General features: G+C 44.7%; 1 protein-coding gene across 4 annotated transcripts; it reads left to right on the top strand.

Moving 5' to 3' along the window:
• Positions 1-44: 44 nt before the first annotated feature.
• Positions 45-15,372, top strand: mettl16 (methyltransferase 16, N6-methyladenosin). 4 transcript variants are annotated; one of them, XM_029170180.3, is made up of 10 exons: positions 45-156; positions 590-727; positions 6,979-7,166; positions 7,761-7,901; positions 8,044-8,159; positions 8,364-8,506; positions 10,596-10,665; positions 11,487-11,576; positions 14,191-14,364; positions 14,544-15,372. In XM_029170180.3, the coding sequence occupies exons 2-10, from the start codon at positions 600-602 to the stop codon at positions 15,087-15,089; spliced, it is 1,596 nt and encodes a 531-aa protein (XP_029026013.1). In that variant the 5' UTR covers positions 45-156; positions 590-599; the 3' UTR covers positions 15,090-15,372. The 4 variants fall into 4 exon arrangements, with proteins under 4 accessions (XP_029026013.1, XP_029026010.1, XP_029026011.1 ...); XM_029170177.2 differs by having other exon boundaries at positions 60-169; XM_029170178.3 differs by having other exon boundaries at positions 123-264.
• Positions 15,373-15,829: the final 457 nt, after the last annotated feature.

The raw sequence follows: 15,829 nt of genomic DNA, 5'->3' as shown, positions 1-15,829 counted from the left end.
CAGTTCTATTTTATAAAACAATTCTTCATTTGTGTTTGCAACGTCGTAAAAACCGGCATTATTGGATTGGGTGTGACGTCATCGCGCACCCGCTCAGAGGCTACGTTCAATGTAACCCGGAAGAGAGTAGCAGAAAGTGAAAAACGTTCGGACAACGTGAGTTGCGGCGGTATGTGTAGTCTCTGCACGTGTATTAATTCTTTAAACATGCAACCATTCAGAAAATAAATACTTTAATCAGCACGAGACAAAGCTACTGTGGCGGTATGCAGAATGTTTGCCTTAGCTTCTGGAGTTAGCTTACGGCTCCAAACTAGTTAGCCTAGTGAATCTCTTCACTTCAGTTTGAGAAGTGGAGAGAAAGGTGTGTTCCTTTCTTCATTATAAAGTGCAGTTTATAGCCTACTGTCTTAAACTAATTAGCTAGATAACCGTGTTGAAAGGAAATGTTTACATTCTCCAGCAAGTCACTTTACAACAAGTATTTTAGCTCTGTTGGTTTGTTATAACATAGTTTATCTGGTCTTTTTGTATTTGATTTGCCTGCAAACTCACCCGCAAACTCACGTCAATGTATTGTTTATTTTAGCGCTTTGGATATGGCTTTAAACAAGTCCATGCACCCTCGGAACCGTTACAAAGACAAACCTCCGGACTTCGCCTACTTGGCTTCCAAATATCCAGACTTCCAGCAGCACGTCCACACCAGCCTCGCAGGACGACCCGTGTATGTACTAGACACTGTCTGTGTTTCAGAATTTTAAGTTGCAGGTTCTTTATCTCGTCTGATTAGCCAGTTGGCCAAAGAATCCCTAGTTTGAGCAGCACATCACAGCTGAACATCTAGCAGCATACTATATTATGCTGCATTGGCTGGATTGTCACCTGAGCACGTAAACACATGCTCGCTTCAAGATTACTAGAGTACCGTATGTGTCTCAAAATTACACAATAAGGGCAATGTGGCCTTGTTACATCTAGGTTTTTGTATGTTTTCCTTATGCACAATTGGGTGTGGACTTATAATGACCGAAACCTCTAATTATCACTTTCAATTAATCAAAAATGTTCATCCTGTTTAGTTTTGGGGTTGTTCCCAAAACTCTTCCACTGTGCGTTTGTTTTTCTACATCATTGGTTGCTTAATATCCAAGTTGCTGGTATTCCATTAGAATAACAAGAGTATAATAGTTTGTTGTCCTCACTCTTTTGACCACATACTGCACTTTTTGAAGCAGTGTTACACAAACTGTGTTTCACAGATATGCCAGGCTAACTGAGTCAAGCCCTGAGGATCCATCTCAGCCTGGCTCATTTCCCTGCTGACTCCTCTCCATACTGCTCATTCAGCTTCTGGCAACAACAGGAAAAACAACACTGGACAAATGATTAATGGACTTGTACATTTTGTTTTTCTTTTCACTTCAACCTCTGGTCTAGTAGCTCATCTCTGTCCCCACAAAGTATGTAAAAATGACAGCTTAAATCAAGCTCACAGCTTTAAAAGTAGGTTAGTGTGATGGTCAAAAACGGTGTGTGAGCCTGCTGTGCTTCTCCCTCAGACACAACTCAAATGATATGAATGCTAATCTGCTTGTGTGTGCACACTGCTGTGCTCAGTGAGATGCTGCTGAGAATTTATAAGTGCATATAAGTCCAGACAGACAAACAAAGGAGGAATATTTCTGTTGGGATTAGACGTCAAACAGTGTGAGCCCCTGATTCCTGCTGTTGTGCAAAGGAAACATGAACTTGAACAGGGCTCAGTCATTCTATTTGAGCAGATGTGTCACCGGAAGCTGTGTTGTTTGCAGTGAATGTTGGTGAGTAAGCCATCTCGCGTAGTTTTGTCCTTAAATCTAGGCAGATGTTGGTGTGATGAAATATTTATTTTAAAGCAAAACAAGTACCAGAGTGTCTGGAGATGGGCTAGAGGAGAATATTTAAATACAGTATAAACAACTAGTAGATTAAAAGAAAATGGATCTGCATTCATTTTTAAATCAGGAGCAGTATTTATGATATAAATGAGTTCTTTGGTATGATTTTATTTAAAACAAAAAGCGATTACTTCCATCTAAGTGTAGCCAATACACAGACGTTAGAATTATTGTTCATGTCCATCCACCCCTGTTTTTCAACATAAGTAGTTTTTGTGATAAACAGCTGGTGGAGCTAATTTTCCAGTTGGATGCCAGTAAACTTTCAGGTCACACTTGACTGGAAAAGTGTCACTGCTAATGTCATTACCGGTACTTACACCTGAGCTTTAACTGCTGCATATGCAGTTCGCTCCAAAAAACATTTAATTAAGTATTGGTGAGAGAACAATATGTTCCTTATTACATACTGAGAATAACCCTTAGTAGCAGGCCCACAGTCGTATTAAGTGAGACAGTTCATTGAGTCCTTCTCAACAAAGGACCCTCATGATGAATGTAAGAGCTGACAGTTATTGTTGGACTCGTGTTTGCAGTTTGCCGGGCGTCTGCCACCACTGAGACGCTCTCCTCCTCCTTTCTTAGTGTTGTATGGAACAGGTACAGCGTCTGCTCAGGGAGGAAATCACTTGTTATTGCCTGTGTTATGCAGATGAATGCGAACGTCGTGTCACCGTAGCGTCTGAACATCTGTGACTGTGAACATATTGATGTGGGCCCATCCTTTGTGGCGCCGAGGTGGCCAGTCAATCATAGCTCAGCAGGCCGAGCATGTGCGCGTGTGGGCGCGATGTAAAACCCTGACGTGATGCCCGTCTATGACAGGTGTTAATTATCAGTGTGCAGTGTGTGTGTGTGTGTCCGTCTGTGGCTCCCTGACAGACAGACGACGAACAATAGGCCGGGAGTGTTTGGGCTAGACACCGAACGTGGAAACCACAATCAGACAATTAGACAAGCAGCAAATAGTTGTGGTTCAGGGCCTGACAATTACTGGACCACATATATAATTAATTCATTCAATATTTAGGCCTTTTTATCAAAGAGCAATATTATTTGCTCTGTAAGCCTTAACTTTAGTAGTAGTAGTAGTAGTAGTAATACCTGAGTTAATGTACAGGTTCTAGCTTCCTGAGTATGCAGAAATGTGCTTTAAACCCAAACCAAGCTGTAGTTAATGCATTCAGCGACCCAGACTTATTGAACAGACAAATGCAGAGATGTTGACGTTTTTAGTCTCTTTGACTCTCCCTTCCAGTACGGCAACATCAGCGATGGGCTGTGAATGAATAAGTAAACATCCCTCAGGTTTGCTGCTCCCATCGCATTGAGGTTGCAGATGTCAGCATGTTGGAGTCAAAAAAGAAATGCAAGGATAGAGCAGTGGCAACAGACTCACTGTATTTTGATAAACATGGTTTATGTCTTTGTTGCTTTCACCAGATGAACAATTGGTGAATTCGAAATAAACCTTTTTCCTTGTCTGTCCAGTTAAGTTCCTATTGATAATTAGTGACCCTTTTTAATGTGGCCAGTATTAAAAATAATAGAGTCCTCTGAGCTGTTTTCTGCTCAGCACCTGAAGGTTGGAGTCAGTGGCTATTTCACTGTTTTTGCCCACAACATGAACGGATGCTCAGGATCTGCATCACACTCTGCTTGTGGTACCAGCTCTGGTTTGCTCTGTGCAAAAATTTGGCTAGTCCTCCCCGTCAGCCTGTCATTCCATCAGTGGAGGGATTAGTGGGGTTTTGTATTTCCCACTGAATTCATCTTCTGGCTTTTTAAGTATTTAAGCAGCGAGTTAGGGGGAGGAGAGTAATCTTGGGGAGACACTCTGTAAATCCTCATGGGAGATACGTCTCCCCTCATTTTGGGATCGTCGGTGGTGACGACCGATAAGGGTGGGCATCGAGTTCAGCTTAGACCAGAGGCAGCAGGAAAAGACGTGGCAGATTAGATTGGAAGGGAATTGAAGAGGTTGAGTGTTGGTCTGTTTCAGTTTTAGGAGTGGATGAGGGGCTCAGATCAGTCTGATAGAGGCTGTGTTGCAGAGACAAAAGAGATATTAAAAATTCAACAACCTGGGTGACATTTAATTTGGTAGTCATAATTCTATGGGCTGGGAGTTAAACATCTGTGGAGAATGTCACCCCTGTAATTAATGAAATGTTCAACTTCGACACTAGTTCTGTTCAGAGATGTATTATTTAACATGTTCCTTAAAAAATGGAAAATAATGAATAAGTATAACTTTTAAACTGATAAATGTAAACCTGGGAACCACAGTAGAACCATTATCATACTAGTCCTTTTTTATTAATAGATAAATAGAATAGAGTAACGGGAAGCTCGCTGCCATGAGGGACTTTCACACATTTTGCCCACATAGTTGTGCTCTGGTTGCAGGTACAACCACATCAAAATGGGTTTTGCATTATAAACACTCATGTGAAAACATCCATCACATCTCTTACATCCAATAAGAAACAGCTGCTGTCTCTTATAATTAAAAAAAAAAAATACTTAGAAAAATAAGTTTAGCTCAGTTTTCTTTATTGTGGTCCTGTTAAATATTAAACCTCAGAGGAACACCTCATGTCTGACGTAGCTGCTACTCAGCACAAAAATAGCTTCATAAATATAAGTACCTTGAAACTCACCCCTCTGTGGACTAAAACTGTGTGTGTGTGTGTGTGTGTGTGTGTGTGTGTGTGTGTGTGTGTGTGTGTGTGTGTGTGTGTGTGTGTGTGTGTGTGTGTGTGTGTGTGTGTGTGTGTGTGTGTGTGTGTGTGTGTGTGTGTGTGTGTGTGTGTGTGTGTTACTGTGTTGACTTTCATACTGATCATACAGCGTGGAGGTCAGAGCAAGTTGTTTGTCTCAGCAGTAAACTCCTCTCTTGTTTAACGATGGCTTTCTCTTCATCAATGGAAATGAAGGACACTTGTCAGCACTTCACTCTTTCTTCCTCCCTCCCTGACTCTCCCTGTGCACATCTGTCTGCTCCTCCTCCCATGTCCAGCTGTTCTACCTGATACAGTTAGTGACTTAGACTGATGATGATTGCTGTTTTTTTCTATGCTCCTTGTGATACCATAACAGTACACTGTATCTGGTCTGATCGCAACTTGCTCACCGATGTTTGTCCCATTCTGTATCCCGTCGGCCACGTTACCGCCGTAAGCACGCAGTCCAGCATCTATGTGGCAGCAGAGACGTAAAGCACGGGCACTCTCACGCTGCGTCTGGCATCAGCCATTGCTCCAGCGTGGCCGGATTTGCGTGCTCTCCTCGTCTGTAGGCTGGGTTGCCATGGAGATGTAGCGTTAGCAGTGCTGCTGATGGGAGTGATGGTTCTGCACTGCGCACACACTCACACACACAGCCACACACACTCATCAAGGGCTAAAAATAGAGGGCTGGCTTGAACGAGCCTCTCTGTCTGAATATTGATTGTTATCTAATGATGCCTCTGAGGAGAAATGAAACAGGGCAGAGTATCTGTGAACTGGACACATGAGAGAGCCTGGCTTTCATTTTAGGAGTGTGTGGTTGTGATGCTAATGAATCAGAACTCACTTATTAGCCTGAATCTTCCTCTCCGCTCAGTTTTTGTGTTTGAAATTCTGCTAATCTTTTTTTGAAAATATGTTGAAGAACCTCGGAGGAGCCAGGTGTTGGTTTCTCCTCAGAGAGGTCACATGCTGCAGCCGCTGATTAAATTGGGCCATTAACCTAATAAGCTCATTAGGTGAGGAGACGCTTGGTAAGATTGATGTTGGACTCGACAAGTAACTCACTTCTCATTTTTATATGTCTTACACCTGGATGGAGGAGAGTAGGTTTTTTTGCCAGTGATACTGGGGGAGGTTTTGCTCTCTCACTGGCTCTGATGTGGTCCAGCCCTACGATGGCTGATGTGCTGTAAAACTACTGAACATTTCCTCTCCAAACATCCAACATCCAACACAAAAAACATTGTGGGATTCAAAATTCAAAGATTACATTTAGAGATTTTAAATAATCTGGACTAAATAATATGTTACATACTCCAATATTTCCAATAAAATAATAGAGAGAGTCTGTTTTATGGGAGGTATTTTTAATATCTACTACTATTATCAGGTTTATGGTGCTGCTGCTAACCTTTCAGAGAACTTAATCATTCTGTGTTTTGGTCAGTGACAAGTACATGTATTTGTTTGGTAGTAGAGGAGTTAAATATTGAGGGAGCAATGTGTGTGTAATCTAATTTTTTCGAGGAAAACAAAACATTAAAAGGGTTAACGAGATGCTGTTTCTGGTACATTTTCTCCCCGGGAATATTCCTGAACCAGACGTGTGAGTTGCCAGACGCTCCCATCACCAGGACGTGTCTAATTGCATCTGCTAAGGTGCAAAAGCGCCCAGCGATGCTTTAATTATACCTATCTCGCCCACTTGTTTTGTCTGCTGCTCCTCGTGCCTGCTTGTGTGACAGCTGAAATCATTAAACACGTCGAGGCGACGGGCGAGCCGAGCGCGTGTGCCGCTCAGAACTGGGAAGTCGGGTGGTGTTGAAAATGTGAATTTCATCGTCATTAACATGGGATTGTGAAGCTGCTGCTGCTACTGTGGAGGCTGCTTGTTCCCGTGCTGCCCGTGTGCGTGCGTGTGAGTGATGTAGAGTAATGCGGATCAGTGCGGAGCTGCACCAGGCTGGAGGAGCAGGGGGTTAATGAAGTGCTGTATTAAGAGCGGTTTGGTGAAATCACTTTAATTGAGATTGCACTCAAAGGACTCTGCAGTTCCATGAAGCCTTGGCCATATTTTTGTAGCTTTCTTAATTCCTGTTACCAGCAACAACTGAGAGATCAGGGATAACAGCAGCTTCTATAACATGGAAAACCTGGACGAGATTCATTCTATAATAGTAGAATAGCAGCTAATACAGAAAGTAATTGTGGGAGGTTTTTAGATGTTTTACTTTTTATGTAATGATGTATTTTATGGTGAATACACTTCATATAACTAACAGAGAGCTGTGTGTTCATTTCAGTGTGAATTTCAAGGAACCAGAGGCGGTGCGGGCCTTGACCTGCACTTTGCTGAAGGAAGACTTTGGTTTGTCCATAGAGATTCCTCTAGAGCGCCTCATTCCCACCGTCCCACTGCGTCTCAACTACATTCACTGGGTGGAGGACCTGATCGACGGACAGAACCAGCCGCGCAGGGGCATCGACATTGGTACTGTTGCACCATCATAATCATCATATTCCTGACATAGGGACCTTATGCTCCATAAGGTGCCATTAAAGAAGTGCTTCTTTAATGGCAGCTTCAGATGCCTCCCTCCCCCCGACCACAGAAAAACTGGAGGAAGTAGAAAATCCTGTTTATGTTTTTTCTGGAGTAGGAACCTTCATCTTAAGCACCTGCAGTCAGCCGGACACACATTCATATGTCACAGTTTGTATGACTGTGTGTGTGTCCTCTGTGGGGTTTTGTGTCACGTGTCAAGGCACTAAACCTGTAAGCGGCAGGTTCGAGGTCACCAGAGAGCAGGTTCTGTCTTAGCTCTGATGGATCACCACAGGATGTTTTCTTTACTAACGGATGACACCTTTGTCTGAGCTTAAACTGAATTATGCAGCTTCAGTCTTTGTGAGATGAGAATATTGAATTATAGCTGCTGGGCCTGACATTTATTGTCCATTACGGCCACTGAGTTTGGGATCATCCTTTTAGAAATGTGCCATATCACAGACAGGTCTCTGCCGTCATCACACTTATACACTAATCCATCCGTCAACTTCTGTGTGTGTGTGTGTGTTTCCTCAGGCACTGGAGCATCTTGTATCTACCCCTTGCTTGGAGCCACCATGAACGGCTGGTATTTCCTTGCCACAGAGGTGGATGACATCTGTTTTGACTACGCCACAAAGAACGTGGAGCAGAACAACCTCTCGGACCTCATCAAAGGTGAGTGTGGTCAGTGACATTTGCTTTCACCGAGGAGGTTTAGGCCATTTCTGAAATCTCTATCATAAATAATATTAGTAGTAACATGCCTCAAACCCCCACATTGTGTTTTCATATGGCTGCTGTTTTCTGCTTTCTCCAGTTGTCAAGGTCCCTCAGAAGACTTTACTGATGGACGCTCTGAAAGAAGAGACGGAGATCATCTATGACTTTTGCATGTGCAACCCTCCTTTCTTTGCAAATCAGCTGGAAGCAAAGGTAAGTTTCTCTTCAACATTTGTATATAAGACATTAAGATGTGGATCTTTTGAATTAAAATGAGTTTCCTTGTTTAACATCTCCACTTGGTTTATTGATAGTAAGCAGGACTGTACTCCAACATGAAACACTATTTGTTTACGCAGTAACAAGCTTTTAATAGGATTTACTGTAATCCCGTCACTGTCTTGTTGCTCTCGCCAGGGGGTGAACTCCAGGAACTCACGGCGACCTCCTCCTAGTTCAGTAAACACTGGAGGGGTGACGGAGATCATGGCAGAAGGCGGGGAACTGGAGTTCGTCAAACGAATCATTCACGACAGCCTGCAGCTCAAGAAGCGCTTGAGGTAGAGACGAGTTAATAATTGACCCTTGTCACAGCCAAACCACGGTAGATGTGCACAATCGAAATCAGAGATTGTAAAACTGTATGGCTCCATATGTCAGTTAGCAGATGGATGTACTGGGGCACGTTTTTTTTTATTTCTAGAGGAGACTGTAAGAGGTTGAAGTGGCCACTGAGAGCAGTGGCGAAGGGGGGGCTCCAAGAGGTAAAATGGGGCAGATGGGCTGCTGTACATTGATGGAGCCGTCACCCACAGTTGCTTTAATGATTCTGGCAGACTCTAACCCTGCGCTGCTTCCGGGGGCCCACTGGGAACAGCTGTGTTTGGGTGGGAGGGTGGCGGCGTCTCCAGCGGCCGTCACATTACCCTCCTCTGTAACCAGGGCTGTCACCGAGGCAGCGGAGTGAGACACGGGCAGAGGGAGCGGCAGAGCGATGCTATTAAAACTGATTAGACATGCCACACCTGCTTGGCCTCCTGCTGTGTGTGTGTGTGTGTGTGTGTGTGTGTGTGTGTGTGTGTGTGTGTGTGTGTGTGTGTGTGTGTGTGTGTGTGTGTGTGTGTGTGTGTGTGTGTGTGTGTGTGTGTGTGTGTGTGTGTGTGTGTGTGTGTGTGTGTGTGTGTGTGTGTGTGTGTGTGTGTGTGTGTGCAAGCGCGCGCGTGCGTGCGTGCGTGCGTGCGTGCGTGCGATGATGGTGAGCAGCCATGTGTAGGACTGTTGTTAACACCTGTCTGCTCTTGTGTGGCTCTGTCACACTCGTGTAGTGAGGAGAAGGAGTCAGAACAAACCCGTTCTTATTTAACACATTTAGGGCTCGGGTCAAACCAACCGGAGCCAGCTGTCATTTTTAAAGGCATGCTGGGAGCCGCCAAGTGTCCGTGGGTTTGCTGCCAGCTTCATCGATGGGCCCTTTGAGGCGCCGCACAACCCGCCCTGCTCTTTCATCTTTTTTTTCTGCTGAAGTGTAATTAGTGTCAAACTGGCTAAACCACCCCAGTCCCCAGTATAACGCAAGCCTGAACCCGAGGTAGCGCTGCTCATTTATCATGCCATTGATATGAAAATTACCGTCTCTGGTAATAAGATTGTAATCACGTGCCTCTGCTTCAGAAACATGTCAAGAGAGCAGATTGAATGTGGATCTCGTGCAGCTGCACACTTGGCTTGTTTGGAAAAGCCAGAGGAGGAGGATGTACCCTAATTCCCCACCACCTGAGTGGAAAACTGGGGAACATCTGCGAAAATGAGGGCTGTCCAATAATTCATTATGTCAGCTGAAGCTGACATGTTGCTCACCCCTGCTCCCCCAGGGGCATCCTTACTCATCCTTAACCCGATTACATTCAGCGTCCTTTCTCTGCATTGAGTTAAAATGGTTTTAGAATTGACTCAGGTTGGGTGAAACTGCATCGATAATATTTAGTGACTGGCTGTTTCCAAAAAGCTTCAGTTGTGTCTCAAGGTGATTTCCATAATAAGGTTGGCAGAAAAATATTACCATGATTGTTTTTGTTCGTGATGTAGTTTTCTCTATACTTGATATTTTAGGTTTCAAACTTTGTAAAAGCTTTTTGCCATGATTGTATATTTGCAGACAACTGATGAATGATAAGTGTCTTAATGTAAAATTCAGTTTAGATCAAACGCTTCCACAGAAAGAATGAAATGAACTATTTATGTACTTGACAGCTTCATGTTTATTGCTTGACCTGTAGAGTTTTAATAAAGGCCAGGTACTAAATGAAATATAAAAACCATGACAGGCTTTGGTGTTGCATCTTTATCTGTTGGCCCATCTTCACCCGCTGGGCTGTGTGTATTGATCAACACAGAGCCTCTCTTTACGCTCAGCAGAGGTTATTGATCAGGCCTGTACCATGGGACGGCTTCAAAACGTCTTTTCCGCCTCTGTGGACCGTACACACCCAGGTGTTTTTTCCGTTTCCAGTGCTTCACTCAGTCTTTGTTTTGCTCCCTGAAGCCCACCTCACTCTGTTTGATCTCTGCCTAGTGCTTCACGCTCTGGCCGGCGGCCTCTAACAAAGTCACAAACCACATCTGCTTAATATGGATTTTTTTTTCTTGCAGGTGGTACAGCTGCATGTTGGGGAAGAAATGCAGCCTGGCACCTTTGAAAGAGGAGCTGAGGAAGCAAGGGGTGAGTAGCCAGTAACGCAACAAAAACACAAGTACAAGTGCATCTGCTGTAATAAGCGAGAGCTACCGTGCAAAGCAACCGCAGCTTTTTGATCTGGGTTTGTTCATGCAGGGACACGCCTCTGTTCTGTTTGATGACAGCTTGTTAAAACCATCTTTGCCTCCTCCTTAAAAAGCTGAAGTCTTCAGGGACTGTGTATTGACGTTATTAGGAGGCAACAGATGCCCGGAGAACAATAGCCGATCAGCTCTTTCTGATGTGCTACCTAAGCAGCGTCACAAATGAGCCGTGAATGAGCTGATTTCTGTTAGCGCTGCATGACCGAATTGCATGGCACTCTGTAGCTAACGTGCATTAGCGTCATTAGCCCTGCTAATAGCGCAGCACATGACTGCAGCAGAGCCTGTGCCAGTCACCGGCTCCAGACAGAGGAGAGAGAGACAAACGGTACAGTTTCCCTCATCTGCTCATCCCGACGCCTCAAGGCCCTGCTGATGTTTCAGGGTGCTGTCACTGCTCATCCCACTGAGTGCAGCGTTGGCTCATGTCCAGGGAGAAGAGGGTTGCCTCATTTTAGAGTGTGTGTAAAATGAAACGTGGCCTAGTTAATATGTTAATGCTGTTATCAGCCATTACTCAAATTTCTCTCAGTTTCCCGCTGGCTAAACCTTTCTCTGAACTTTGACTTTAGCATCTTACACACGATTTAGACATGTGAATCCACTCTAGGAAAAGTCCCCCGATTCCTTGTTAAACTATATCGCCAAATATTACAGGCCAGATGTCATCGGCGTCCTGTTTTGTATCTTCTCTTTTGTCAGGTTCCTAAAGTGGCCCACACAGAGTTCTGTCAGGGACGCACCATGCGGTGGGCGCTGGCCTGGAGCTTCTGCGATGACGTTATTGTTCCAGTAAGTCTGTGCATGTTTCCCTTCTTTCCACAGAGCCGGAAGAAATCCACTTCTGCTGCCCATTTAGTAATTTCAGTTAATTCTGGCACTGCCTGCTGTATTGTGATACAGCCAAGCCCTCAGAAACAGTATGTCAGTCCCCAAGTTCGTATTCTCATTAGCACTGGGCATTTCAGTTTTTCTGGGTGAGGTTTCCACAACCATGTCATGGATGCACCATCCTCCTGCCTCTGTCCTGGGTCCTCTTTACCTCCAGGCCAATTCTGTTTGTAGCTCTCAGGATGTTTGTGATTTTTACCAGGCTGTAGCCAGGCAACAGTTGCCAGGCTTGTTGGACTTGGAGGGAAGCAGACAACAGGCACAATGAAAACAGCCAAACCAGTGAAAGGCAGTAGCAAAACGGATCCTGCAGTTGTGACGAACTGGAAGCTCAAGTAAAAGACGGAGGGAGGAGGCTGCAGGTGCGGCAGAGTGCGAGCTTGTCTGCTGTATTTTGCTTGGGCTCGTCGCTGTTTTGGTCTTTTCGGCACAAAAGCGGTCGAGCAGAAAGATTGGCCCACATTTCCTTGTGCGACCCTCCTCCTCCTCCTCTCTTAAAGTAAACTGCTAAGGTTCCTCGCCATGCTGGGGTGCTGCTCGCCGTCATCACCAGGCAGAGCCCCGCAGCGCGTGTTTACAGTGTGTTGCAATGTAAGAGACGTTTCTGCATGGGTGACATTGATAATTCACCTTGCATGCGCATTTCCGTGGACGTGAGGCGGTAAATAATGTTGTATATAGGATACACCATGTGACACAGATGCAACTGTGACCCACTTAACCCTCTTATTACCAGGCCAACCTGAAAAAAACATGAGTCACTGGCCTCCAGGTTGTCACAGTCTCTGTCAAATATGATAATGTGGCTTGTGTTGTTACATGTATTCTGGCTTCTCATTAACAGGAGCTAAAAGCTGCAGATGATGGGTTTGGATAAATAAATGTAGAAGCTACAGACACAGGCGGAGGATGCAGAGAGTGGAGACAATAAAAGAAGTAGAACCCAAAACAAAGTACTGCCAGGCTCTATCTGAAGCCTGAGGGGCAGGGTTGCTCATGCAGGCCTCTGGCAGGGCGGGGATGTTCGGGAGTCCATGCAGGGGTTTTGGGATTTGACTAAAAGGGAATGGGGGCTGGAAGGAGACGTGTAACCAGAGTATGATTTACACCATCTGCCTAAAGGTAACATCACCAGCATTTGCTGCTCCGTTGTGTATTTTCTTTGTGTGTGTGTACTGTACATGCACTCAGGAGGTCAAGACACATGTTGAATGACATTATATGTTGAGAGAGAAGCTCTCGCTGGAGTCCAGTGCTTTTACCCTGGTTTAGGAAATTGGGCTTGTGCTTTTGACTGAATTTGCCGTCTCTATGTGGGGGACAGACGCAGTGGCGTGAGGGTGGGTGAGTGGGATTAATAATGGAATGAAAGAGCAGTACAGTCTGAAGAGGATGTGATTCAGTGTGGTGTGGATGCAAAGCTGCACACTTTGTGCCTGTGTGTTGTGTTTATATGCCCGTGTATTTGTGTCAAGGATGCTCTGTACAAACAGACGGGTTTGTCTTGATGGATTTTATTGATTTCTTTTCCTTGTACAATGGGGTCCAGGCCTTGCAGAGCATGGAGGAAGAGAGGAGAGACATAGGAAATGAAAGAGGCTCTAACAAGCAGCCAGACTGGGGAGTGTCAGCCCATTAATTAAATACCTCCATCTCATCTAAACATGCACTTACAGAGCATGAATCTTACAGAGAACAGCAGCTGAGTGAGTAGCATTTGTTACTGAAAATGTAGCAAAGGCCACCTGACTCCAGATCAGTACAGGAGCGTGAAGGTCACTCTTCCTGTTCCCTCTGCTGTTTGTAGGTCAGTCGGCCATGCTGTCTGCTCTGTCACAGTACACTGCTGCAGCCCACCGACCCCCCCACCCGCCCATCTCCCCACTTTAGTCAGCCCGCAGTGCCCAGCGCTGCGTTGAATGTGTAGCAGATGATCGCCAGGGAGTGTCTGGTGCGTTCAGGGTTGGCTGGGTAAAGACCTCCACTGCCACTGGTGTGAAACTGCAGGGAAGATAAAATAAGACATTCTGTTGAATTAATAGTACATCAGCAGTGGCGCTCCTGTGGCTTGAGCGCCCTCGTGTGGTGAGAGGATGGTGGACATCTACCTTATATTGAAACTACATTATTGTGTTATCCATAAAAAATCATGTACTAGTCTTTATTTCTCACAGATTGCCCCTTTTTTATAGTGGTTTTAATAGTTATGTTGATTCTATGTTATAGAATAATATACAAAATAAAAAAAGCCTGTTACTCATCATAAATGGTGGCTAAATATGTGTAGTACATTTTAGTAGTCTGTTTACATGTATGAATCATTTCTGTCTGATGGCCTGGTGTGTTTATGATCTACTGTTATGATATAGTCATTTGTCATCAGATGTCATTTAATGTGTGGAAATGCTAACAACAAAGTATTTGCTGTTCCAAAAATTCTTAACCTCCTGTATTTATGAGTTTTTGCTTGTAATTTCATTCGTGGCCACACGCTCCTCTGCCTTTGTTATTGCAGTCTCCTCCCAATAAGAAGCGTAAACTGGAGAAGATGCGGAAACCCCTGTCTTTTACGCTGACGGAGGCAGGACTGAAGGAGCTGCAGGCCAAGGCAGCAGCTATCGGTTGCACTGCTCACAGCTCTGTGAACAGCATCACTGCACTGGTGGAGAAGACCCTCACTGACCTTAGGGTGAGCTTTCACTTAATTAGCAAATACCCATTAACGATAAAAAACAATCACTTAAGGTTTGAAATGGTAAAAGCTTCAGGCTCAGAACCATGTTTTTGTTCTGTTTCAATCCTATTCTACTTTAAGGAGTAAAAGGATGTGAGGCGACATTCATCACCTCTCTGTTTACCTGAAAACAGGTTCTACACAAACGTGTCCCCTGCGGGGAGCAGGAGCAGAGTCTCCTTCTGACGGCGGTCGAGAACACTTGGATCCACGGACGACAGAAACGGCGGGAACAGACGCGTCAGTTGCGAGAACTTCCCAGAGCACATCAGCTGGCCTCAGGTGCTCCCACCGCAGCCCCCGCCTCCACCGAGGGTAACGGTGATAAGAAAGCCAGTCAGCCGCCACAAGCAGAGCAGATTGGCAGCGGGGGCTCTTCAAATGAACAAACAGACAGGCAAAAAGAAGATGCAGAACATGTAACGGATGAGGACGTGGACATGGAGTCTAGCTGCACAGGAGCAGGACAGGAAACGGGAGCCAGTGGACCTCTGGGTAAGCGGCCTCTGAGCCCTGGGGCAGTCCCGCACTTCCTGTTCAAGTGTCTGCTGAACGTGATGCCAGAGGAGAGCGATGTGGTGATTGAGATGCACTGGGTCGAGGGTCACAATAAAGACCTGATGAACCAACTGTGCACTTTCCTGAAAAACACACTTTTAAAGTGTGTCACAAAGTCCTAAGTAATCAGAAAGAACCAAATATGTTTTAACCAACATATTCAGACCACAGAAACGATAACTAGTATAAAGAATAAGCGTTTTTTAGAGAATTAAATAATACATTTTAGACGGTGGTTTTACTGTGTACAGCTTTTGACATGCCTGTATCGGTTGAGATTTTATTCCAGCAGAAGATCACAGTCATGATTTGTCTTGACTGCCATTATTTTCAGATTTGCCTTTTTAAGGTAGTTCAATTTGTACATTTAATGTGGAATAAACCAAATAACCTGCTTTTATAACATTTTTGTGGCATTTTTCTTTTATACACACTGAAGTATTTTGCATCCGTAGTGGTTTTAGGTGATGCAGTAGATATATGTGACCACAAGGGGGCAACATAAGCTTTTCTTGTGCAGAGGCTCATTGCTGCCATGATCAGTTGTACTTTTAATTTTTCTTTTAATAGTCACAGTATTTATGAATGACTTTGGTTTAATTCTCAGCACACCGCTGTGTAATTCAGGATGTTCCTAGAGCCTGTTGGCCTTTCCTGTGCCTAAGGTACGTTTGGGGTTGTTGCACACGATTATTACTGTTGTGTGCTTCCTGTGGAGAGCTGCATGAATAACAGGAAAACTGACCGAAATATCCAGGATCAGATGTGATTTTCGGAGTGTGAGTGTCACAAGCAAAGACGCAGTTCCCGCTGGTACTACACGTCTGAAATGTCAGGACTTTGACTCCGGCAGCTTCTGTGC

Source organism: Betta splendens, chromosome 13 (genome assembly GCF_900634795.4).
Source record: "Betta splendens chromosome 13, fBetSpl5.4, whole genome shotgun sequence".
In the NCBI taxonomy this organism is placed as follows: Eukaryota; Metazoa; Chordata; class Actinopteri; order Anabantiformes; family Osphronemidae; genus Betta; species Betta splendens.
Note: the sequence above shows the minus strand (reverse complement) of the source record. Positions and strands in the feature narration are given on the sequence as shown.